Source organism: Cardiocondyla obscurior, linkage group LG02, assembly GCF_019399895.1.
Source record: "Cardiocondyla obscurior isolate alpha-2009 linkage group LG02, Cobs3.1, whole genome shotgun sequence".
Classification (NCBI taxonomy): Eukaryota; Metazoa; Arthropoda; class Insecta; order Hymenoptera; family Formicidae; genus Cardiocondyla; species Cardiocondyla obscurior.
In genome coordinates, this window is record NC_091865.1 from 13050139 (window position 1) to 13074037 (window position 23899).

Genomic DNA, 23899 nt, shown 5'->3' on the forward strand with positions numbered 1-23899 from the left:
GGAATCGTAGGACGTAACATAAGTAAATATTAGTGATAAAAATATTATATTAAACCTACATTATATTTACATAAAATTTTTTATACAGTAATTTTATATAACAATTTAATGTACTGTCAATGATTGTGACATTCCCACACGATAACTTTTCTGTCTTTCCCACCTGTTATGATGAAATTATTTTCAGTGCTTACAGCTAAAGCGCAAAGCGGTCCTGAAAAGTTATAATTGTAAATAATTTATTGTATATAAATTTTATTATAAAATATAGGAGAAAGTGTATTTCTCTAACACAATTTAATAATGGGTTATAACTTTTAATATATTAATTTTTAATAAAAAAAATTTTACTATAAATAACATTATTTTAAGTAAATATATCGTTTTTTAAAAAAAAGTTAATTTGAAAAAAATAGCAATTTTACCATCATGACAATGTATATGTGGAATGAACACAGCTTCTTGATGATTCCATATGTTAAGGTTTCCACTGTTATCACCTATCAGTAAAAACGTTTTAATCCATGTTAATGTCAATGGTTCACTTTCTAAATTAACAGAATATATCTGTGTACTTGTTCGAACATCAGTTATATTTAATAATTTATCTTCTGCACATGATATTATACTGCTACATTGTTCATCAAATATAATCGCGTTTACTCTACATGTATGACCTGTAGATAATAAAAGACATCATTAGATATTAATAATATACTTAATTAATAATATACTGACAAAGTGTAATTGTTAAATTATAAAGTTGTACATTTGCATCAAATTAAGAACTGTAGGCTAAGTTTAGAAATAAATGGTTTTAATTTTTTTTAAGTTAAAAAATTTTTTTTAGGTTTTAAGTTTTTAAGTTTAGTTTAATTTAGTAAAAAAATTGGAATCGGTAGGATAAGACGTAGAGAGGCTTCAATATTGTGATAGTTTGTAACCGAGTGAAATAAAAACTTAATCTATGTAATTACCTTTAATAGAAGACTGTAAATGGTAATTGGTCATGTTCCATAAACACAATTCACCATCTTCTGTACCAGATGTTAACATACTGTCGTCTCTATAATCAATATAAAAATTTCGATTCAACAGAAACGAATAACTAAATAAATACGTTATTATTATTAGCAGAAATTAATTTACTATTAAAAATGTACCTCTAATTTTTTTATAGTATTTATTACACTACAATGTAATAAAAACTACACTTTACCTTGACATGCTAATGCAAGTTACTTTGGAATCGTGATCTAATTGCGCGATAAAGCATTCAGCAGGTTTAATTTTTAATCCCGAAGTGTACTCGTGCCAAACTTTCACAGTACAATCCCACGATCCAGATATAATTACTCGATGAGTACTGCTCCATGTTAAACACGATACAGCGTCTTCATGTCCTTGTAAAACGTCTATTATTCGACCAAATTCAATGTCATAAAATATCCTAAAAATGCAAAATATTAAATTTTTCCAAAAACATATAGAATTACTTCGCATACATATAAAAAATTTGCACATAGCTCTGAACACATAAAAAAATTCATACATTACGTATTTAAAATTCACAAAAATGTACATATAATTTTCATATAAAAAAACTTGTCAACTCCTATTGTAGTTGTATATAGAAACTGAACATTTGTATTTACAAAGTATTGTCCCATGATCCTGCCACAAGAATATTACGTTGCGATAGTGTGTAATACGAGATACAAGATGACAGTGATAGTGAGGATAAGATGACACTGCGTGTCAATTTCTTCTCATTTATGTTATATAATTTAAGTGTTCCATCTTGCCCCACTGATATAATCTCATTACTCGTTGTATTCTTTTGTATGATACTAGTGACACTGTCTTTATGTGCTTGAAACATTACTAATTCGGTGAAATTTATTGACTTTTCTTTTATACACGAATTTCCTAAAAAATTAAAAATATTTAATAATGCATACCCATATATATAAACATTTTTATATAAATAATTAGTGTGTAAGACAATACTTGAAGTTAATTCTGGCAAAGTATTTAACAAAGTTTCGCTGTATAATAAATTTGGAGCTGATGTTAAACGTTTAGGATGAGGCAGAGTGAAGACTTGTTTTGGTATCTGACCAAACTCCATAATTTGCACTTCAAGTCCATGTCTATCATTTATATCTCGTATAGTGTCTAAATCTACAGCTCCTTCATAACATAGATGGAAGAATACTGCATAAACAAAAATCCATTAAAAAAATTTTTTTTTAGACGATTACAATAGGCGTTAGATGACTGTACTAATCAACTAAAAAGTGCTCTCGACGGAAGTACACAGAACTCCGCATGACGTGCACCTAATGTTAAATAAAAATACTTTTTATAAAGATAAAGTCATTTTATAGGAAAAAAAAGTTTTTATCAATACCGGTAAATAGTATATATATAAACGTAAAAAGATAAAGTATATTTCTTACTGTTATCAGCCTTGTCAGCTTCAACTCCTCTTTGTTTATATCCAAAAATTAAATCAATCCAATGATGAAGATTTTGAGAAACATAATCGCTTTCTAAAGCATTTCTGAATTGTTGTATAAAATCTGCAGGTCCTAAAGTATATAACAATTAATCTTTGAAATATTAATAAAGCATAATAATTATTGGTATTATAAATATAAAATAAAAATATTGTATTATTTCTTTTGCCTACACTTTTTGATGTCTACCTTTTGCCCACGGAGGTAGTTGTACATCGCCTATTTTTGTACCGTCGTATCGATAGCCAAAGTCAATACCATAACTATTTACAAGAAAGTCACCACCGTTGCTTGTGTCATAAAACTCCGGTATCAGTTCTTTAAAGTCAGACATGTTCACCAAAACATTTTTCCACACGTCGGCTATACTGTTAAGTGTTTTTGTTGTTAAAAGTAAAATATAAAAATTGTTTCTGCATATTTGACAGAGTAATATTTAACGAATTTCTCTTATTATTTGTCTTTTTTTTAAGAAATAAATATATAATGTATTTTCCGTAAATTGTAGCATTTTTGAGCATATTTTTTTCTTTATATATGCGTAAATAAAAGTTACAATTTGTTTGTACTTTAATAATTTTATAATATATTCTATTAAAATAAATAAATATATAAAATTAAAAATATACGTTTGTATATACCTATTGAACATTCTATCTGGATGATCAAATCTTCCATTTTGAAGACAAAGCATATATTGAGGATATTTTCGTACTAAGTAAAATAGTACAAAACCCGGTGCACTATAATGAGAACCATATAAAAACTTCGGATCAGACATTTCTGAATATCGTTCCTACAATACAAATATATGAAAAAGGTGTTGAGTTTTTTGTATATAGTCTACAAAAGATATGACTAAAGTATAAATATAATAGAATATAATGGAATAAAAATTTAATATCATTATTTAATATCATTTACTTTAGATTCTTTTAATTTAAAAAATGGATACAAACGTTAAAAGTACAATAATGATTTATATATAAATTGTTTAATAAAAATCTAATGTATACATACCTTTAATCTTTCTAGACGAGTAGGATTTAACGCGCCAATAGGTTTTGAAAGATCTCTATAAACGTTAATGTCGTTTAAATCCAATATTTTAGAAGTATAGTCTTGTATAATCCAAGGCAACACGGGATATTGCGTCAAATCATGAAAAGTTCTATCTGCTAAACTAAAACAATAGAACAATTTAACACATTTTTTTAATTTAACACTCATAATTTATTTTATTATAATTTTAAATCCTTAATAATTACCTATTAATATATAAAATATAATCGTAATTTGACAAATATCCATTTTGCCATCTCATTGTCATTTGATTTTGTGGTACAGTTTCGAGAGATACCACAGATTGTTTAAGTAAATTTTCATATAATTTATCTCTACCATCTTGATTTTGAAATGACAAAAATAAATGTTCCATTTTAGCATCAGTTTGTCGCATCCATTTAATTTCAAGACCCTGTAAATAGATTATTACCTCTCTTTATAATGAATCCTATGAAATATAATATGCTATAAATAAACATAAAAAAATTATAAAATATTTACCACTTGTCGCAATAAAAATCTTCTTTTTATAATATGGTGTATGTCTTTTAATTGGATCTTTAAAACAGGATGCTAAAAAACAAACATCTATAAATAACATATAACATGCTTATAACAAGTAATTATAATTAAAATTTTGCTTTCTTTGACATAATATAAAACTATATTAATCATACCTGATCCATATTATTATAAGGTTGAAAGTAGATTCTCGAGTTGGTCAATAATACTCTGCCTGGATTTATTACAAGAGGTAATACTTTGTTTGCCTGTGTCTCCAAAACTACTTGTTCATACAGATCCTCCAACCATGATGTGTCAAAAGATACACGTGATTGTCTAGAGTGTACAATAGCCATAATCTTAAAAATTAAAGAAGCATTTGTAATTAATATAATTTAAATTCTTTTAATCAATATAATTGTCTGAGCATATCTAATAAACAAAAGAATATTACCATTGCATTTTGTTCTACTGTTACTAAACTTGCTGCTCTATGCAACTGTAAAATTTGTGAAAGGCAATCTTCTACTTTTGCATAATTAAAACAAAAATGAAATGTGGTATTTTCATGTACAAATTTGTATGGTGCTAATATATTTTTCTCTAGCATTTCCACATGTTGCTTACATTCTATTGACATCATATTACTGAAACAAGCAGTAATTAGAGTATACAACAATAAAATCATTAATGTTTTCTCAATCTTATATACTTTTTCTTATCTGCTGTATTTATAGTTATAAAAATATTATATAAATATTAATGTGTGTGTGTATATATACACACATATTGGATATCTTAATATTTATACAACTATACATTGAATACACCTACCTCACTGCATCATTATCCAATTTGCATTGCTCAATTGATATAGTTTCTTTGAGTTGAATTTTAATAAGTGGTTGGTTAATATCTTTGTTTACAAATACTAAAGATTTGGAACATAATTTTAATCTCCCATCCATCCACTCTTCATCTCTAGAAAGTAGAATCTCTAATTTTTTCATCTGAACACTATAATCTTCGAAAAATATTTCTCCTGGTTCCAAAAGAAGCATTGTAAATCTGTAAATAAGTTCAAATATATAAGACATAAAATAGAGAAAATTAAAATAATCAGTATTATTTAAGAAACATTTTTTAAATAGATGCAAGAACTAGTCAACCGAAATAAGTATTAAGACAAAGAAATAATATACGTACGCTAATCAGAGAAATTTTAACCTTAAAGGTAAAATTTAATGATAAAACCATATACTCTACAAATTCTATTTTTTACGTACGAGACATTTTTAATATAAAAATATAAATGTCATAAGTTTTAAACGAATAACACAAGAGTGTTCTAACAAATTCTAATAAAATAAAAAAATTAATGCTGTACCTTTCCTTCTCCATTGTTGTATGAATAAATCGAGTAAACAATACATATGTTATAATAAAATAATTAATATGTAATAAACTTCTGGTAAGTGCAATAAGAAAAATTAATAATGAACTTTATATATATAAATATACATATATGTATATTTTATATATATATATGTATACAAATACATATAAATATTTGTTAATTCTAACCAAACATTTAATTCAACCAACGAAGAAGAGTAGCACTTAATTACACCGTGTGGAATGGAACTATTGGAACTGCGCCTCTTCCTCGAAAGAAAACGGCTGACAGAACGACACATGCGCATATGTAATTATATTAAATTATACACGGTGTCCGGTTTTTTATATCACTCTCGAAAACTGTGGGTAGGTAATAATAATTCAAGACAAAAATTCATGTACAGTTTTATAAAATTATCGACCGTTATTGAAAAAAAAAATTAAGATATTTAAACGTAAGAACGACAAAAAAACTGCGAGTGAATGAGCGCGACAGTATTCCACTCGTCGCGTGCTCTCGATGACTCCGCCTATTCCCTTCGAATACTCGCCCGCCGCCTGTCGTCCGCTCACTCACAATCAGCCCACAGCTTCCTCGTCGTTCTTATGCCTAAATTATATGTAATGAGTTATTTCATAAATTATTTTCTATATATGGTAAAATTATTATTCCAAATACTATATCTAAATGCATTATAGTATGTAATGATAATAATAATGTTTTAATGATGCTCTTATATTAATTGGTACAATAACAAATATTTGTATGGAGTTAGCAACCCAAGCAATTTTTGGTCTAGCATAATTTAAAGCGAAAATTTCCAGTTAAGCGTCAGTATTGTTTGTATCAACTGGATTGTCTGTTATATCCTTCACTTCCACTTCTAAAATTCTAGGACCATACAAAAGAACGTATGCACAATGCCAATCGCCGCCTCCGCTAAGTTTTAAAACTTCTTCGCTGGTAACAGGTGTAACCACATCGTCATCACACTTCATCCATGTATCACCTTTCTGTCGAATCCAAGCGACATAATGACCGCTGCTGCTAGAACGTCCTCGATGTGTTAAAACCGCTTGTAATTTGTAATAACCACTATTATTTGACCCCAAATCTATAATTAAATTAAACTTGGTTTAACGGATTATATTTCTATAACATAAATAATTATTAAGTCACTTCTATTCTTTTACCATCTTTAAACCAGAATGGTTCTTTTTTCATTTCTTTTTTTGCGCTATCTCCTTTATCCTTAGTTTTTGTATTACAAGACTCCTCTACTAAATTATCCTCATATTCTTTAAATTTTTCACGCATTGGTATAAGCTTGTTTTGAAGTTCAGAACTACATAACTCAAAAGCATCAAATTCTAAAGGAAATTTAACATCTTTTAAGATTTTTGCATTAATCGCTTCTTTCTCCTTGTAATAAAACCGTACAAATTGTATGGTTAAATATGCCGGTAGCCTGCTAATTTTTGACTAAAAAAGAAAATACATCTTAATATGTAAATATGTGATTATTTTATACTTATTATATACATATAATTAAGAAACTTACCGTTTTTGTATAAGTGGCATTTCTTCCAAGAGTCGGAGACATTTTTGTAATTTGCTCTTGCATTTTATTTCTAAGCCCAAAATACATATGTTTAACATCAGTTGAAATAAAACAACTCAACTGTAAAAATTCATCTTTTCCCACGGTAGCTGATTCATCCTCAGATTCAACACACTTCAATTCATAATCAAATATACCTCCAAAATATTGTTCAATAAATGATCTTGGTTTAGAAGCTTTACTATCTTCTGATACATCTAGGTTATTCTGCAAGTATACGTTTTCCATAATAATTTTATATATAATTCTAATAAATAAGCAATATATTTAAAAAGTTGTAATAATAATTAAAAATGTTTATATTATGTACTTAATAACCTTTGCAGGTAATTTTTGTTGTAACATTCTAATTAATTCTGTCCAACATTCATTTGCATCTTGTTGCTGAAATACACCCTGTTCTGTTTTTTCTGCAAATCTTGGAAAAGCCAAATGTAACATTTGAAGCAAAACAAGAGGTGCTCTAGCTGTTCCCTTGTCCATGTTGTCATATAGGTCTCTCAATGATGCAGTTATACTTTGAGCAGTTATTGATAAACTTGCACCTGTAGTCCAACCTCCTGAGAAAACCTTCAGGGCTTCTCGTAATTCTGGTACAGTTTTTAAACATTGCACAGTTGCATTTAGATAACATGTATTGCCAAGATTAAGTAAACCAGATGGTAAATCTAAAGCAGTAGCCAATTCAGCTTCATTCATATCTTCCAAGAATACTGGCTTTTCTATTGGTTCTACAGGTACATCTTCTTCTTTAGAACCCATCATAAGTATTGTAACACCCTAACAGAATCAATAATCAATTACAAATCTTTTAAATATTATATGAAAAATTAATCAAACTAATTAGAATATATATTTATTATTACATCTTTCAGTTTTAGATTTCCCCAATCATCATCTTTGAGAGTCATTCCTTTAAGCATAACTTTTTGTCTTTCTGGTTGAACTCCAGTCAATGCAAAGAGTTGTGCTTTAAATAATATTGGATCCTCTTCAGTATTAACTTCTACATTAGAAAAGAGCTCTTTGCCCCATTTAACTTTAACTGAAATATATTAATACACAAATTAGTCTAAATTAAATTACTTAAAAAAATTACTGTTATATAAATTAAGGAGTAAATTTTGTTAATTAAGATTTTATCATCTTACTACATGTATTTCAGATTATAAAATAATCCCATAAATAATTTTTAGAATTAAACTAATTTAGATTTAATAATAACATGTTATAAGTCTAAAAACTATAATACTACCTGTTTTGTCGATCATTTAATATGAATACGATAATTTAGGTTAGAAATATTAAAAGGTAATCAAATACGTACTTGTGTATTGAGGCATATTTATTTGTCCTAACTGTAATTCGTCAATACGTTATACCTCGAAGGTATTGAATTAATGCAAAATATTCTTTTTTAATAACCATTAAATAAATGCAAAGTGCTAAGTCAGGTTCAAGGCGGTTACCGCGGTTACGTGTATCACGCATGTGTTAACACCACAGAGTAGTATAATATAAGGTAAGGAGACCTAACAACATAGGCGCTTCACTAAAAAGATGGGACGATTTTTGGCCGCACTAAAGCTAGTGACTTTACTCGGCGCGCTATTTCTTTCAAATGTAAATTTGACACGTTGGTACTTATGACACGATCGACGCGGTCAAACTTACACAGCGTCGTCTGTGCACATTGCTGGAAAGCATCCCATGCCATATGTTCCATCAATTCATTCTTTTTGATCTTCTAATACTTCTTGAGATTTTTCGGTGTCTTGGTGCCGGGAAACCTCGGGACTGACGAGTTTATTATCTCGTTTACTTTGAATCTCTCGGCCACTTGTATAAGAGTAACCTCGTCGGACATGCTTTCAAAAGAGAAATAAAATCATCCAGAGATATACCAATACGTATTTTATTAAATGCACTTCGAGTCACGAAGCGACTCGTTTTCTATACAGGGTTCTCACAAAATCGCTTAAAGCGTCCGACTGTTTCACTGTTGAGTATTTCTATTAATAAAATGCAAACGTCCCTCTTTTCTCTCGTCGAGGAAAAAAAATAAAAACTAATAAAAAAAAAAAAAACAGAAGGGAGAAGAAAGAAATAAGCTATCTTGTGTAAAGTCGCTACGTTCTCGCTGTTGCTCGTTCACTTGAGTTTCTATCCGACTAATGATTGACTCTCCTATATCGCGCTTAACGCATTAATTAAAAAAAAATAGAAAAAACTGATATGACGCTCGGACGCTCTTCGGGCAGTAATCTGGCGAACGACGACGTGCGGACGAGCTAAGAACTCGCGTCCTGGAGTACGCCGTCGAATCGTGTTACATTGCAATTTTATCTCTAACGTAAACAATAGTTTAACTAGCTCAGCAGTCTCCGCAACGTCCTGTTGCACTCCTGTCGACCGGCCGCATCTAACTTAACGCGTTGCGCTCCTTAAGTTTCCCTTAGAAGATAACACCTGGTGTAACGTACAACTCGCCGGACAAATGTTTCGGTTTTTGCGAGCACGCCGGGACGAATCGCCGCGAGTGAATCACGCAACGCTATGTAAAGCTCCTACGTGCTCGGAAATAATTTCGGAAATTTTATTTCTAGTCGGAAGGCTCGGTTTCTCTCCTCCGTGATTGCAGACTCGTCTCAGAGTAGCCTTAGTCTCTTATTGAACTAAACGTTTCGTTATTCTATTCCGAATGAGACGTCTGTCGCGCAGAGAAGAGACCCAGCAATAAGTTACTTTTAAAAGTTGGTACAAAACTTATCGCTGATACAGGCTGCGAGACTTTAAAAAAGAGCGTAACTCGCCGGATGTATGTACAATCGTGCTCGAACGTACAAACGCATTTAATCTTGGCAACACCAACGTTCCGGCTCGTGGCGAGACGCGTGCTGCGAATCGATACAAAATTGCGCCATCACTACCATTACGTCGCAATGAAAGTTTAATATGATCGTAATAATATAATAACGACCGCAATAGCGCTAACGCCGAATGAATAAACGACGTCGTATCGCAAGGACGATCGTTTCGCAGTCCAAGTTTGTACTGGATTCGTAAGCCGCCTTTGACAGTGGGATCGATCCGTTTTGAGTCGCGTTTCTTCGAACGCGCGTTGACCGCGGGAATGTTTCACTTGTCTCGAGTCGTTAGCAAGGCATTTGTTTCACACGAAATCGGCTCACTGGCCGACCGTGATCAGTTGTCAATGCGACCGGCCGATCGCCGACAGCTTTCGCGCTCGTGCCCGAGCCTCCGTACGAATATTCGTGTATTCGAACCACAACACGTTGGGAATTAGCGTCGTGTCGCGCAGTAACAAAAACTCCGATATCCGCCTAAAGAATGAATAGCAGATTAGACAGAGTAAAATCATGACGTTAAACAATTAAATATAATTATTATTAAAAGAATATTGTTCCCATGTTACTTCTAAATTGCTTACCACGAGACTACTATCGGAAAGAACGGCGTCAGGATCGTGTGCACGATTATGAACCATGCTGCTCCTAGCGCGATTCCAATTAAAGTACCCCAGAATACCTGGGTATTGGAGTGGTACAGCAAGTATACCCTGCTGTAAGTCACCAATATGGCTGTGACGATGCATCCTATCGCTACTATTGTCCGCCAAAATCTTTCGGCTATTGTACAATTGTAATTTAACCTGAGAAAGAAAAGAATGAAACAAACATAATGTAATACATTATACGTAATTATATCGGATGAGTTTAAAATGCTCGATTACCTAAAGTATATAAAAAGTGTTGCGTATGCAGCAAAGAACCACATAAATTGTGCATGTGTAGACGGCATGCCATATTCGGCGTACAGGCCTTCTCTCTTCAGTGGCCTTGCTTGGCGAATCGTGTGCTTCAATACGTAATTTAGACATTCATTGACGGCGACTCCGATAAAAAATACAATCTGCAATGAATAGTCACATTATAATTGTGAGTTAAATCTATGTACTTGTATTATTGTAATTGGCTTACTGTATGTAAATCTCTCCTAAAAAGTATCAACGTGATGAAGCCAGTGATGATGGCAAAGGGTATTAGACTTATTACAGCCAAAAGTCGGCCGAAAACATCCCCTGAAATTTTCACACACATGATTAGGTCAGTATCCCTTCATGCGTTCCTTAACAAACCACTTCTTTCAAGCGTTATAAAAAAAAAAATAAAAATAAATATAAAAAAAAATCCCGCGATACAAGCTCAATAATTCGTGCAAACATATGTCGAAAAAACTTTGCGTCCAGCATTTCCGAACTTCTCCCCGCATTTCATCACGTTAATCGCTTCCTACAAGTGCAATCCGGCTGCAATTAAGTATTGCGACATTGGCCCTGCCACTTCGCCGTCCATGTGCTCGAGGCGGCAGTCGTCCGCGCGCGAAACGACCTGCTTTCATCTCGGCGAGGGCCAAGAGTGGTGAAAGTTCGCCGGCGGACGTCGCGCGTTCATACCTTGCGGATACTCCACCAACGTCAGGGACAGCGGAATCCATACGGTCTCGTCGGCGGCGCGTACGAAGCGCGACCCGATCCCGTCCAACGGCTCGTCAGGCGATGTCATCGTTATCGTGTTCCTCGAGGATGTGACATGTCTCGCGCGGCCGACCACGGCGAACGGACGCGCGCCGGCTGGCTAGGAAAACGGGAGGCCAGAAAGGGGTCAAGGGGGCGGGGAGAAACAAGAAAGGGGTCTCGCGTTTACACCCGCGACTACGAAATCGTGATCGCCGCTGTCGCCGCGTCGCTATCCATGCTCGCTCGTCCCGTCGCTGGCATTGACCCTCTCGTCGCGATCGCGACACGATGTCGTCGAGGCCGAACCGAGCCGCCGAGGATGCAACGATGAAGAGGGACGAGGGGGATCATCAAGCAGAGCGCTACGGAAGTCGGCAGAACTTGGAAGTTTTTCTCCCCTCGATTGGTTAGCAATTCGGTAACAATTGGTAAGTCTTGGATCGAAAAATGTATCGTAATTGATACATGTTGGTTTTTTTTTTCTTTCTTTTTTGTAGAAAAACATTAAAGAACATTTAGGAATCGGTACAGGTTCGGTCGGAGATGCGAGACACCTGCGTAACATACACGTACTTTTACATATATCTAAGGAACAATAAGCTCTTTATTTTAAACAGAAAACCGTCAGTTATCTCATTGTTATTCATTATAAATATTAGCATGTACAAAAGATGACGAGAGACAAGGCTGCAAACTCACGATACTGCGCTCGCGATATATAAGCTGTGCTTTCGTTTCATTGCATTATGTAGTTCTCTTTATGTTAGTTCTGCTGAAATTAAGTAGACGTGAATGGGAGGATTACATTGGTCTGCCCATGCCACGTCCCATAGGCTGTTGCGGGCCATCCTGACTGCTCTTGGGATTCCTGATAGTTTCGTCGACAGAGAGAATGAGGCAAGCGGCCTCCGTGGCAGCGGTCAATGCATTTATCTTCACTACCGCCGGCTCCCAGACGCAGGACTTCATATTATCCGCGATATCCTCCGAATTAATATCAACGCCGTACCATTGCAAACCCTTGTGGTGTTTCTGGCGCAATTTATTCAGAATGTTTGTCGCGTCGAAGCCAGCGTTGTCGCACAATTGCCTGTAATCGATATTTATTGTTACTAATTATATCCCCTCGTTAATATATATAATTTGAAATAATAAATAATTTAGAATTTTAGAGCAATCACCTATTAAGCAATAAATCTGTAAAAAAAAAAAAAAAAAAATACTAGCGTACACATGCACGAGACATTTACCTTGGAATAACTTCAAGAGCTCTGGCTATCGCTCCTATCAAAAGCTGTTCCTTCCCGGCAATGGTGCGCGAGTAATCGCGCAAAGTCTTGGAGAGTTCTATCTCAATAGCACCACCGCCAGCGACCACCGCGTCATTCTTTACCATGCGTCTGACGACCATAATCGCATCGTGAAGAGACCTCTCCGTCTCTTCTAAAAATTGTTCCGCTCCTCCGCGCAAAATGAATGTGCACGTCTTCGCTCGCGAACACTCATAAAAAATGTTGAACCTGAAAACATGTAATGAATTAAAAATCGGTTTATGGTCTATACAATTGACCATTATTTGAGTTAATTAATTACCTCTCGCCACCGATCTGCTTCTCTTCGAAGGTCTGGCACCTTCCGAGATCAGAATTTTTTATATCATGCACTGTTGTTAAAATTGCACCACCGCACGCTTTCATCGTTCTCTTAAGATCCTCTTCGGGCACTCTACCGGCGCAGAACATGTCCCTGTCCGCAAAATACTGTGTTGCGACGTCGCCTATTGGCAACGAGGAGAGTACTACTTTCGCGCCACTCTTGTGAATCTGATCGAGCTTATTGTAAAGAATCTGCCATTCCGCGTCGACGATCTTCTGGTACTCCGCCACATTGTCCACGCGCACCTCGGCGTTGTCCCGTTCGGCTTTCAATTCTAGCTCGATACTGAGCAACGCTATCTTACATTGTTCGTATTTTTTTGGCTGCATCTCGAATCCTGCATACGAGAAGGTCTTTTTAAATGCCACTCCTTGAATCAGCTCTGAATCTTCCAGCGCGCCTCCAGAAATCTGAAATTTACATTCAAATGTTAATTATTCTTTTATTGTATTTAAGATTTTTTATAAAAAAAAAGACTTGATTATACACCTTTTTAATACCAATCATATTAAGAGGAAGTAACTCGTCTAGCATCATGACAGCCTTGACGACCATCTGACTAAAGTGCTTCTTCTGTTGGTGTATTAACTTCGAGCTCATAGATGTGGCCGCGCATTCCTCTAGCAACTCGATCTGTTTGCACATGTCGCTCTTGTCTATCTTGACGCTCAACTCGTTAATTTTATCTTTGGCTATCTGAAGCGCGCGTCGGAGAGCCTTAATAATTATGCGCGAGTGCACGCCTTCCTCTATAAATGGTTTCATCTGTTTCAAAAACTCTCCCGTTAACAAAACCACGCTGGTTGTTCCATCTCCAACCTATTAAACAATAATATTCAATTAATCATTCTTAATTGTAATATTATTTGCGAGTTCTGATTAAAGTCTGAACAAAGGGCAGAACCTTGTGCTATTTCTCTCTTAAGGTAGACTAATAGCCGAACTGTTATCGTTCCATTAGCCCATTGTCACATATTATCTTTTAAATTTACCGATAAAAAAGACCGCCGCCTTAGATCTTTCCGTGTGTTTTCTAAATATATAGGGTGTTCGCGGTCAAATAGAAAAAATTTTCGGGATAGATAAAGCTTTCGGAAACAAGTAGAAAATATATTCGCGCTCTTAAAGTGCCATTCTATAAAGATCCTTACATAATCTACTTTCTTATTCATTCTATTTTGATGAAGGATTTACAAAATGTTCGAACGCCTATGAGACAATTACGTATCTTCAAGATATTGCCAGTCTATGGGTTCGGAATTTAATATCCTCTGAATCCTTGCAAGCAAAACACTATTTTTTTTGCATTATTGCTCTTAATATTATGTCATTAAAGACATAAATTAGGTTTTCAGAGGGTCATCTAAATTACAGACGAACGCAATAACGTAATATGCTTACCTCTGCATCCTGTGATTTCGCGATATCTACCAGAGTCTTTGCAGCAGGATGAACAATATCCAACAGTTTGAGAATGGTAGCACCATCATTGGAGATGGTGCTTTTTCCATTTTGATCTACTATGAGCTTGTCCATGCCGCGAGGGCCCAGGGTGGTCCTGACGGCATCCACGACAATCTGGCATGCATTTATATTGGATATCACATGTTGCTTTCCCTGGGACGAGTCTGTGCCCTCCTTCAGCAATATTATTTGTGGTTGCTGTTAAATTAAATAAAAAAAATATTTAAAAAAACAGACACATTTAAATCATTCGGTCAAAAGAATATTCTTGAACGAGAAGAAGAGTAAAAATCCGCGATATTCGAAGATTTAGCGGTCGCCGAGACCGCTAAAGTCGAATTAACGGGAAGAACGGAGAAAGCGTGGGCGTGAATTTCCTTATAAGGTTATAAAATCATATCGAAGAGACCGACGACCTGACGGAATGTAAAACAAAGCCGCTTCGTTTCGGCCGCGCGCTATCTCGCGTTCAAGGAATGGGGAAACGTGACGTTGGGCAAGAGGAGCGATAAGAAGGACATTGTGTTTTCGCCGTGCGAATCAAAGGGCGAGAACGAAGCACGAGGCGTCGTGTAAACGCGTCTCTCTCGAGGCCGGCTCTGCAGAGGCGAGATCGACGAATGTCGTGGGTGTGATTGGGGAGCAGTTCCTCGGGTCCTTTGTCGCGGCTTACCATTTCGGAGTTTCTCTTTTTTCACGGCGATCTTTATCACGCGCGCGAACTTGCAAATTCGATTTGTTCTCGCCGATCAACGAGCGGTGACGAGCAGAAAACGCACGTTCTCGAGAGGTTCGGGGCAGTTGTCTCCGAATTGGAGGTGAAGCTGGTGGCGGCTCGTAGTGGACTTGGTTGGAATTAAAAAGAAAAGATTGTGACAGCAGCTTTAGGATCGGATTGTAAGCACCGCTATGCGTTCAACGGATTCAATCGTTCTACACGGCCGCAATGTTTTCAGGAAGTAATTAATTCTCAGGAAGCGCTCATATCCTTGACCAGGTACTTGTACCCCTGACGTTTACTTTCTCAAGGACGTTTTCCGAGCGTTCGATCGCGCTGCGCCGCGGAATCCACTGGTGTAAAAGTCATCGTTGATGCTATCTCGCGATATGCAACGAGTCGTGCTCAGAAAGTAAGGTATTTAAGGTAAACAAATCATATATGTATACCTCGCAAATTCACATTCTTTTTTAAGAGGAAATAATTAAGTTAACGCTGTTTCACGTCAATTATCGTTGATTAATCGTTCTTGTATACATTTTTTTTGTCTTCCTTTTAGAAACTGCGCGTGCAGAAGGCAACGTAAGAACTAGCTCGTTCTCACGTTTCAGTTATGTAAAACGCCGTATCCGTAGGCGTGAATTACATTTCCCGGCGGCACGGTTTATTTTTAAGCGCCGCTATATTTGTATAGATCTCTTATGATATTGTGTAATACGCTGCACCCTGTCATCACGTAATCCCAGGGAGGATTGGCTTGATCAAGTTGGGCCACTCTTCAGTCGTTCCCGCGTTCCCGCATAGCGCCCGTACATTTCCGCATTGAGACCTACATCCCCGACGATCGATACGTGAGACGGGCTTATCAAGACTCGAGGATTCAGCGTTCAGTTAACTTCGACCTCGCTGGAATCAAACGAAGGCAAACGGGCGAACGAGGTCGCACTCGGGATCAGCCAGTACTGGTAAAATTATCATCACTTTATGTCAGAATAATATCCTGCAGTGTTACTTCAAAGCGTAGAGTGTTGTTTTAACCTCTCTGTTCTCCAACCTCTGTCCATTTTGTTTAAGAAAGAAATCTGCAAAGACAGCTCTCTGGAGAGTACGTGATTATTCAGTGAATAATTAGCATCGATTAAATTAGCACAGGCATCTTCGAATTTTCATTTCTGGCTTTTGTACTTGGCTCTACGAGAAATTTGGAGAAAGTTCAAGGTAATAAGATTGCCGGAAATGTCAGCAGGCTCTTTCGAGAGCGCAGACGCGCGTCTCTCGTGGGATACATGTGTGCGCGAGATCGATATGTTTAAATTTCTCATTTGGTTTAAACTATTTCACAACACCAAAAGGCCTTTTAAAGTTTCACTGCAGAAGCAGTTTACGTTAGCACAAACAAATTGAATACAATGACGATTAAATTGTGCAATAAATCGTAGTAAAGAAATAGATTTATATGCATAATACTTAGATCTCTTAAATTTTTTAAAAATCTACATGCTTATATTATTACAAAAGTAATTTCGAATTTTTTTCCTATGGATTTATTCTGAATTTAAACGTGGTTTTTAGCTTAACGTGCGCCACGAGGTAAGAGAAATTACGCGAGGAAGATGAAAACAATCTGGGTAATCGGCGGACCGGGATGTGGCAAGGGGACGCAGTGCGACCGTATGATCGAGAAGTACGGATTTCTTCACTTAAGCAGTGGCGATTTGCTAAGGGCGGAAGTTGCCAGTGGCAGCGAAAGAGGCGCGTCTCTTCAAGATCTAATGTCCAAGGGTCTATTCGTGCCGACGGTATATATCATTCCGATTTTTAATTAGATGCAAGTTAGACCCGTTAATTATATTGCATTTATACTAATTTAAAAAAAAGGAAATATAAAATAAAATTAAGAAAAACGTGAAGACGTATATAAATAAAAATGAGAAAAATATATATACATATATATCGCGTCTTACGCGACGAACCCGGTTTTTGTCAGTGTGAAGATGATGTGGTTTCGCTAGGACATTGTATTGGCGCTCATAAAGGAGCAAATGGACAAAGCTCGCGAAGAAGGAACCACCAAGACTGGATTTCTCATCGACGGCTACCCTCGTGAAAAGGATCAGGGTATTCTCTTTGAACAAAACGTAAGAACATTCAGATTTTTTCTTATTATTTTTTACTACCTTGATCTGTCTACATGTTCCTGCACAGGTTTGCCCCGTCGATTTAATTCTCTTCTTCGATGTAGCGAATGAGACTTTAAAAAAGAGACTTCTTGGACGCGCCGCTATATCTCAAAGGGCGGATGATAATGAGGAAACAATTAAAAAGAGAATCGAAATATTCAATGAAAAGAACAACGAGATTGTCACGCATTACAAAGACAAAGTTGTCAGAGTAAGTTTAAATATACATGTATTTTTTTTTATTTACTTCACAATTGTCGCGTATCTTATAAAATTATATAAATTAATTGTTTTCTGCTAGATTAATGCAGAAGGAGCGGTAGATGAAATATTCACTGAGGTAACAAAAGCGCTTGAGGCTTTATTAGCTTAGTTAGGTACATTGCACCGTACATTTTGTCGTAAGATTGTTCTTAAACAGATCGTTACCAATGTTTATTACATTATAGATAATGTTGGGCTTAATCAAACGGAATATACGTACAAATTAGGTACTTTCGATTGTTGTTGAATAAAACTAATATAGAACTGTTTCAAGCAATCTGCTTTGCAACAATTATATTATTTATTTCAACAATTCAGCCTTTAAGAATAATTTCTTAGGTGATAGTTCAATTTAAATTTGACTAATTAAATTAACTTTTAATAGTTTTAGCAAATTGCACAACCATAGGTTTATCTTTTAATATAAATCCATTCGTTTCCTCGAGAGCCATTTTCGCCTGTAGATCATTTTGTAAAGTGATAAAGGCTTGTCCCTTCATTCTACCCTCTTGCATGAGACGTACATCGTATCTAGAGTACAGAGATATTCATGAAAACACATTTTAAAACATTTAAATCATAAATTAGAAAGAAAAAGTACTCACTCATTCTCGACATCTTTCAATCCAACGATAACGTATCTCTGATAAATATAATGAAGGTCTTTTATCTCCACTTGCTTCGCAAGATTTTTTATGTACAATCGATTGGAAGGTTTGCCCGGGTGATAACTTTTGAATACAGGAAGTAATCTCTGATCGTTAGCAGATATTTTATTAGCTGCCAATTCCTCGGACGTTATAAATTTATTTTTTTGCGTTTCTGCATTCTCTCCACTATCCTTAGCGTCCTCGGTCGTTTTATTAGCCGGGAATATTAAACCGAATCCGCCATCTACGGTTACAGTACTCTCTTGACTAACAGACGTCTCCAGGGATTTATCCAAAGCTTTCAATTCGATCTTGAGATTTTTAGTCTCCCCTCGTGTAACAGACTCGAACATGTCTTCTGGTTTAAGCACTCTTTGCGAAGACAAAGGAGTCGTGATATTTTTGGCAGGATTTACAAACTTTGGAATTTTCATACGTTTTGTAGACTGTGGTCGTTTTCTTTTAACAGGGATAATTTCTTGCGGTCGAACATGGCTCTCTCCATCTGATTCTAACTCGGATTCCTCCTCTTCTAGTTCCTCTTCGTTCACATGCTCGTAAAATATATCTAATTAGGAAGAATTCTATGTTTATTTGATCGTTTTTTTATCATTATTCATAATTATTATTTTATTATTAAATACCTTTGTACTTCTCCATATCATACACTTCCTTGAGCATAGGAAATTCCGTCTCTAATTCTTCAAAAGGAGGAGGTAGATTCATCTTATTCATCAGATGTAATACCTACACATACATATGGCAGCTGTAATGCTACCAATTACAACTCTGTTAAAACAGAATCTAGCAGGAAAAGCACAATGATTTTACCTGTGTATAAAAAGCTGGTTGAGTCAGCAATTGTATAGCTATCCTTACTAGTGTACTTTTTGTAGGCGTCAAATACTTGTATCTTATGTTTGGTGGAGGTGACTGACTGAAATCATGGCTCATTGTCCAATTGTTCAATTTTCGCAAAAATGCTTGAACATGAGACTTGCTGACAGTTTCTGTTTTCACATCACTGCTCACAGGTACTTTACATTCAATATCCGGCTCTGAGAGCTCGGCAGGTACAGGTCTCTTGGCATATTCGACGGTTAAATATTGCCCTCGGACATTTAATTGATGTAGACGAAGTAGAGCTTCCGACGCTAACTGTTGTGATGGGAACTTGGCATAGGTAACAGTGTACTTGCCAAACGGTCGTACAGTTCTGGTTTTAATCGCGCCATATTTTTGCAATAATTCGTCGCGTCGGTCGTCAGAAAGTTGCGGAGGCAAATGGAGAATTCTCAGAGTATCGCACGCCTAAAATACATTGATATACTTATGATATAAAAATAAAAATGTCCATGTGATAGGTTAGAAACTTAATTTTGATCTAAAAAATCTAGGGCTTCGTTCTGCAAATGATTTAATAACATTATATAAGTGTGATAATTACCGGAATCATTTTTTGTTACGTTTACAATAAAATCAGAAATGGTCTTCTCTCAAAATGCCATCGAGCAACTTGCACAGCAATTAAATAATTGGAGCTGCGACTGTCACGTTTGAAACTAGCTACTCCTGTAGTTCGAATACTTGAATTGTGTCGTCGCATCTAGGTATTCGTACATTCTAATTAAATTCAAAGATATATATTTTTTAATTTAGGGTTGCTAATTAAATGTATGTAATTTCAGTTGTTAATAATTCGCAAAAAAAATTTTTTTAACTACAAAAGAAATTCTAAAGAATTTTAAATAATTTTTAACTTGCAAATGCCAAATATACACAATTATTTTTATTCGTGATAAATAAAATTTCGCGTTGATAATACGTTTCTGCCTTGTAGTACATACAATTATTTCTGGATTCGCGCGTGATAATTTTTAATAATTTAAATTGCCGGCCGAGGAGTATGAATTGTCTAGATTACTCTAGACTTGACATTCTACTGGAAGTAGCCATGTTCAATGAAAGCGTCCTCGACGCCGAGGCTCATTTCGTTCTCTTGGTTATCATATTTTGGGTATTTAAATAATAACAAAACTCGGCGTGACAATTTGAAAAAAAAGCTTTGAGGTAAGGAAACGTAACGTCAATTGAATCGCTTTCTTGAGAAAATTGTGGTGAATTGTGACAAGGTATACATATCCTCGAGATCGCACGTTAAACATGCAGCAGGAGTTTTATACCTCTTGTATGAAAATTAATGGGATACCGCTTCTTCCACCACTGGTAAATATTTATTAACTACCATTATTTAGCTATATCTCTTGTAATAAATTGCTTTACGTTAATATTATGGCGGTTCTAGATGACCGACGACGTCAAGGAGGAAATGAGACGTTACAGGTCTTTGGCGGTTAAAGTGGAGGAAAACTTGAGGGACAGAAGGCTTGTCGAATGCGACATTCGAGATAAATGGTTGGAAGCTGACGTAACAGTAGACAAATTAAGGAATATTAGATACAGTTCAGATAGCGACGTGTCCAGCCGTGACATCGTCACCAGCGATACCAACAATAGTGACTCTCATTCTAAGTTGACTATTGTTGAACCCATGATTCAAGATGCTGGTGAAACCAAAGATGGCCAAGATATTCAGTCCTCCATATCAGACGTACAAAAAGACTCGCAATATCAAGTTTGTTTGCCAAAAGATATTGTTAATGATTCCCAACCTATAGTTGCCATGATTGAAGAAAATAAATGTATCAATGTATTAGAGGTAGCAACACCAAATGAAGATGTAACAACAGAGAATTGGAAACCTGAGGTGCCAAGAACACTGGACATAGTCCCAATAACATTAAGTAACGACGAGGAGGATACGTCTTCTTCCATAGGAGTTTTGAAAGAAACTGAAAATCCACCTAAATTGTCACGCCAAAATTCCTATGTATTAGATACACCCAGCCCAGTATTGCTTGCCCATGCGAATATGGAACTGATAGGTGAGAACTACATTCCCACGCGTACTACTACGTCTCAACGAAAACAATGGAACATTGTGCAGCCTAAGGTGGAATGGGAGAACAAGCAATTTATGTCAGACGTTGAAGCTTTAGATCGATTAGAATGTATAGAGAAAATATCAGCTTTTCAACATAGTATTTCTGATAGTTCAACAGAATCTCATCAAGTCAAATCCACCGATACCAAAGCAACAATTGTTGAAGAAGATGCACATAAATTGGATGTCACGCCAACTAAACATAATCATAGCTCTAATACAGATTTGAAAAAGCAGAGTTCCTCAGAAAAATCAGAAAAAGATAGTGACTCTGGTATATTAAATTTATCGAGTAGAGAAAATCCAGAAGATGAGAAACAGCTTAATAGAAAGGAAAAGATCGAAGAGAATCGCGATTCAAATATCAAAACCAAGTCTTCCACGCCGGATAAACTCCTGACGATTTACAAAGAAATCGAAGAAATGCACAAGAAGCAAATGATGGAGCTGATACATCGTCAGCGGAAAGAGCAATCGTTGCTACAAGCAGAATTCCAGAAACAACAAATGCTCTTGCTAACCGAAATACGAAAATGTGCTTCCGGAGTGCCGCGTCAAGGGAATGAATCAAATGCTACGTTAAATCGATCAATGTCGAACGACGAAACGAGATCGGTAAGTCACGAAATGAGACAACGATCGAATATAAATTCCCCCAATAGTATCCGCTATAATATTAAATCAACATTGGCGAATCGAGTGATCGTATGTCCGCTGGATTATTTTCCATCTAAAAATGTATACCTACTCAAACGTCAATCCTATACCGCGGACAATTCTCCGGCGACTCTCGATGTTGATTTCGTAAAAAAATTGAGTTTGTGCGATACTGCATATTATAATAACAACAATGATAACAATAATAACGGTAATAATGATGTTAACAGTAGTTACGAGTCGCGTGATCTTGTTGTATATAAAAATTCTAATGTGAGCAGGCAGTTATTTCCCTTAGATAGTAATGCGAAGCATGTACCGGTGCTAGACACAGTATATCAGGATAAACACGTGAGTAATTTAAATAGAATTTCTAATATGCAGAGTATCCGTTTACTATGGGATAGCCTGTATTCTATCATTATTTTGTTTTTTAAAAAAAAGGTATTAGAATTATGGTTTTTTTGTAGGTACAAGCAGTGAATATCATCAACGCCTACGCGCGTGGTTACTTGGTTCGTAGATTAATGAAGACCGAGCGCGTTATCACCTTAAAAAAGGTATATAAAGAGGCGTTGCAATGCATGCTTAAATTGCATGTTGACGCGCCTTTAAATTCGGCGGAAGTAGACTTCCTCCATCGTCTTCAGTTACAGGTAATTTACAAGTTTGTTTAAAAAGAATTAAAAAATTCTCAAAAAAAAGCGTGTAACTATTCAACGATTTAACGTTTTCAAGTGCGACGCGGCGTCCATGAATATAGTTGAATTATTCGCCCAGTCGCCGACAAACAGAATGAAAGTAATCGCGCAGGATCGCGAAATCAAAGAGTCTCGAGCGGAACGTCCGACTTCTTCTCGCTCATACTCGTTTGCAACTCAGAAGACCTTGGCTAGGAAGAACTTGAAGGAATTCGAGTCTACGTAAGCGCAGCTTTTTTTCTCGTCGTTGCACGTCATGGAATTCCGTCATACCGTATAACTATTATGCCTCTGTGATTATTTAGAATGGCAAAGTACCAGCGACCGTTTAAAAGGTGCCTCACCAGATCTCGGTGTCAAACATGGACCTCGGATATGAGAGACAAACTCGCGTCGCCGAACACATTGCGTAAGTTTTGTTACCAGTCGTTTATTTAATTTTAGAGTTAGAGTCGTTTATTTAATTTATTTATTTTAATGAAATATATTTCAAGCAGAACATATTTCCGTATTGCAGATCAAGGTATCAGAAGAAGCACGAGTACGGGCGCCGTGAGGAAGCCGTGGCGATGAGACAGAGTGCCTTACGATATTGATTAAGCAACACTTTTCAATTCTCGCTGTTAGAGAGCGGAATTTCACGCGCAGAGTACAACAGTTGTATTATTTGAAGCGTTAGCTGCTCCTATCCTTCAAAAAGCACTAGTGCCTGATTTTTCGGATAAATTAATTTTATATTACTGTCGCATTTTTTGACTGATGTACGATACTTATCTGTGATACGTTTATATTCAATATATATATACATGGCTTCTTATTTTTAACTTATTGAAGCTGAAAGGTAATTATTAAAACAAAATGTGCAGGCAATAAATTGATTTTATTGTCAAAAGATTAATTCCGAGGGTACAATCCTCTGTCTAATTATAAAAAAAAAAAAAAATTCTGTTTTTT

General features: G+C 35.6%; 7 protein-coding genes across 9 annotated transcripts; 2 read left to right on the top strand and 5 right to left on the bottom strand.

Annotated features, from left to right (window-relative positions):
- Window positions 1–54: 54 nt before the first annotated feature.
- Window positions 55–5807, bottom strand: LOC139113221 (protein FAN). The gene is made up of 16 exons (XM_070674199.1): window positions 5479–5807; window positions 4926–5159; window positions 4546–4738; window positions 4265–4450; window positions 4089–4160; window positions 3791–3999; window positions 3543–3705; window positions 3164–3318; window positions 2712–2890; window positions 2463–2594; window positions 2011–2217; window positions 1656–1929; window positions 1220–1450; window positions 978–1066; window positions 426–677; window positions 55–214 (listed from the first exon to the last, which is right to left on the bottom strand). The coding sequence occupies exons 1-16, from the start codon at window positions 5490–5492 to the stop codon at window positions 117–119; spliced, it is 2688 nt and encodes an 895-aa protein (XP_070530300.1). The 5' UTR covers window positions 5493–5807; the 3' UTR covers window positions 55–116.
- Window positions 5808–5878: 71 nt separating this feature from the next.
- Window positions 5879–8623, bottom strand: Usp14 (ubiquitin specific protease 14). The gene is made up of 6 exons (XM_070674202.1): window positions 8439–8623; window positions 7978–8156; window positions 7430–7891; window positions 7052–7318; window positions 6684–6972; window positions 5879–6604 (listed from the first exon to the last, which is right to left on the bottom strand). Exons 1-6 carry the CDS (start codon window positions 8452–8454, stop codon window positions 6315–6317), a joined length of 1503 nt encoding a protein of 500 aa, XP_070530303.1. The 5' UTR covers window positions 8455–8623; the 3' UTR covers window positions 5879–6314.
- A 389-nt stretch (window positions 8624–9012) lies between these two features.
- On the bottom strand, window positions 9013–12152 carry LOC139113228 (dolichyldiphosphatase 1). The gene is made up of 5 exons (XM_070674207.1): window positions 11589–12152; window positions 11113–11213; window positions 10866–11044; window positions 10563–10784; window positions 9013–10455 (listed from the first exon to the last, which is right to left on the bottom strand). Exons 1-5 carry the CDS (start codon window positions 11695–11697, stop codon window positions 10323–10325), a joined length of 744 nt encoding a protein of 247 aa, XP_070530308.1. The 5' UTR covers window positions 11698–12152; the 3' UTR covers window positions 9013–10322.
- Window positions 12153–12237: 85 nt separating this feature from the next.
- Cct7 (chaperonin containing TCP1 subunit 7) lies at window positions 12238–15590 on the bottom strand. The gene is made up of 6 exons (XM_070674201.1): window positions 15445–15590; window positions 14709–14969; window positions 13797–14126; window positions 13245–13717; window positions 12902–13171; window positions 12238–12741 (listed from the first exon to the last, which is right to left on the bottom strand). The coding sequence occupies exons 1-6, from the start codon at window positions 15445–15447 to the stop codon at window positions 12453–12455; spliced, it is 1626 nt and encodes a 541-aa protein (XP_070530302.1). The 5' UTR covers window positions 15448–15590; the 3' UTR covers window positions 12238–12452.
- A 35-nt stretch (window positions 15591–15625) lies between these two features.
- Window positions 15626–18210, top strand: Ak1 (Adenylate kinase 1). 3 transcript variants are annotated; one of them, XM_070674210.1, is made up of 7 exons: window positions 15626–15915; window positions 16049–16454; window positions 16564–16707; window positions 17062–17288; window positions 17502–17627; window positions 17695–17880; window positions 17971–18210. In XM_070674210.1, the coding sequence occupies exons 4-7, from the start codon at window positions 17103–17105 to the stop codon at window positions 18040–18042; spliced, it is 570 nt and encodes a 189-aa protein (XP_070530311.1). In that variant the 5' UTR covers window positions 15626–15915; window positions 16049–16454; window positions 16564–16707; window positions 17062–17102; the 3' UTR covers window positions 18043–18210. The 3 variants fall into 3 exon arrangements, with proteins under 3 accessions (XP_070530311.1, XP_070530310.1, XP_070530309.1); XM_070674209.1 differs by having other exon boundaries at window positions 16568–16707; XM_070674208.1 differs by lacking the exon at window positions 16564–16707 and having other exon boundaries at window positions 15628–15915.
- Window positions 18211–18279: 69 nt separating this feature from the next.
- Window positions 18280–20206, bottom strand: LOC139113226 (RNA-binding region-containing protein 3). Its single transcript, XM_070674203.1, has 5 exons — window positions 20031–20206; window positions 19415–19894; window positions 19228–19330; window positions 18539–19151; window positions 18280–18464 (listed from the first exon to the last, which is right to left on the bottom strand). Exons 1-5 carry the CDS (start codon window positions 20037–20039, stop codon window positions 18305–18307), a joined length of 1365 nt encoding a protein of 454 aa, XP_070530304.1. The 5' UTR covers window positions 20040–20206; the 3' UTR covers window positions 18280–18304.
- Window positions 20207–20271: 65 nt separating this feature from the next.
- Window positions 20272–23887, top strand: LOC139113222 (centriolar coiled-coil protein of 110 kDa). Its single transcript, XM_070674200.1, has 6 exons — window positions 20272–20809; window positions 20889–22595; window positions 22715–22900; window positions 22983–23167; window positions 23251–23354; window positions 23463–23887. Exons 1-6 carry the CDS (start codon window positions 20747–20749, stop codon window positions 23516–23518), a joined length of 2301 nt encoding a protein of 766 aa, XP_070530301.1. The 5' UTR covers window positions 20272–20746; the 3' UTR covers window positions 23519–23887.
- Window positions 23888–23899: the final 12 nt, after the last annotated feature.

Coding starts and splice junctions, on each gene's coding strand:
- Cct7 (XM_070674201.1), bottom strand. Junction 14,127..14,708: donor CGAAATCACAGGATGCAGAG/GTAAGCATATTA, acceptor ATTGTTTAATAG/GTTGGAGATGGAACAACCAG. Junction 13,172..13,244: donor AAGCAGATCGGTGGCGAGAG/GTAATTAATTAA, acceptor ACATGTTTTCAG/GTTCAACATTTTTTATGAGT.
- LOC139113222 (XM_070674200.1), top strand. CDS start 20,747: ATGCAGCAGGAGTTTTATACCTCTTGTATGAAAATTAATGGGATACCG. Junction 22,596..22,714: donor CAGTATATCAGGATAAACAC/GTGAGTAATTTA, acceptor GTTTTTTTGTAG/GTACAAGCAGTGAATATCAT. Junction 23,168..23,250: donor TTGAAGGAATTCGAGTCTAC/GTAAGCGCAGCT, acceptor GTGATTATTTAG/AATGGCAAAGTACCAGCGAC.
- LOC139113226 (XM_070674203.1), bottom strand. Junction 19,152..19,227: donor TGATATGGAGAAGTACAAAG/GTATTTAATAAT, acceptor CTTCCTAATTAG/ATATATTTTACGAGCATGTG. Junction 18,465..18,538: donor TTGAAAGATGTCGAGAATGA/GTGAGTACTTTT, acceptor TCTGTACTCTAG/ATACGATGTACGTCTCATGC.
- LOC139113221 (XM_070674199.1), bottom strand. Junction 2,595..2,711: donor ACTACCTCCGTGGGCAAAAG/GTAGACATCAAA, acceptor TATATACTTTAG/GACCTGCAGATTTTATACAA. Junction 678..977: donor TTTACAGTCTTCTATTAAAG/GTAATTACATAG, acceptor TATTATCTACAG/GTCATACATGTAGAGTAAAC.
- Usp14 (XM_070674202.1), bottom strand. Junction 7,319..7,429: donor AACAAAAATTACCTGCAAAG/GTTATTAAGTAC, acceptor GTATACTTGCAG/AATAACCTAGATGTATCAGA. Junction 6,605..6,683: donor ACCATTCTGGTTTAAAGATG/GTAAAAGAATAG, acceptor ATTTAATTATAG/ATTTGGGGTCAAATAATAGT.
- LOC139113228 (XM_070674207.1), bottom strand. CDS start 11,697: ATGACATCGCCTGACGAGCCGTTGGACGGGATCGGGTCGCGCTTCGTA. Junction 11,214..11,588: donor GTTGGTGGAGTATCCGCAAG/GTATGAACGCGC, acceptor TGAAAATTTCAG/GGGATGTTTTCGGCCGACTT. Junction 10,785..10,865: donor ACACTTTTTATATACTTTAG/GTAATCGAGCAT, acceptor TTTCTTTCTCAG/GTTAAATTACAATTGTACAA.
- Ak1 (XM_070674210.1), top strand. CDS start 17,103: ATGAAAACAATCTGGGTAATCGGCGGACCGGGATGTGGCAAGGGGACG. Junction 17,289..17,501: donor AGGGTCTATTCGTGCCGACG/GTATATATCATT, acceptor TGGTTTCGCTAG/GACATTGTATTGGCGCTCAT. Junction 17,628..17,694: donor GTATTCTCTTTGAACAAAAC/GTAAGAACATTC, acceptor GTTCCTGCACAG/GTTTGCCCCGTCGATTTAAT.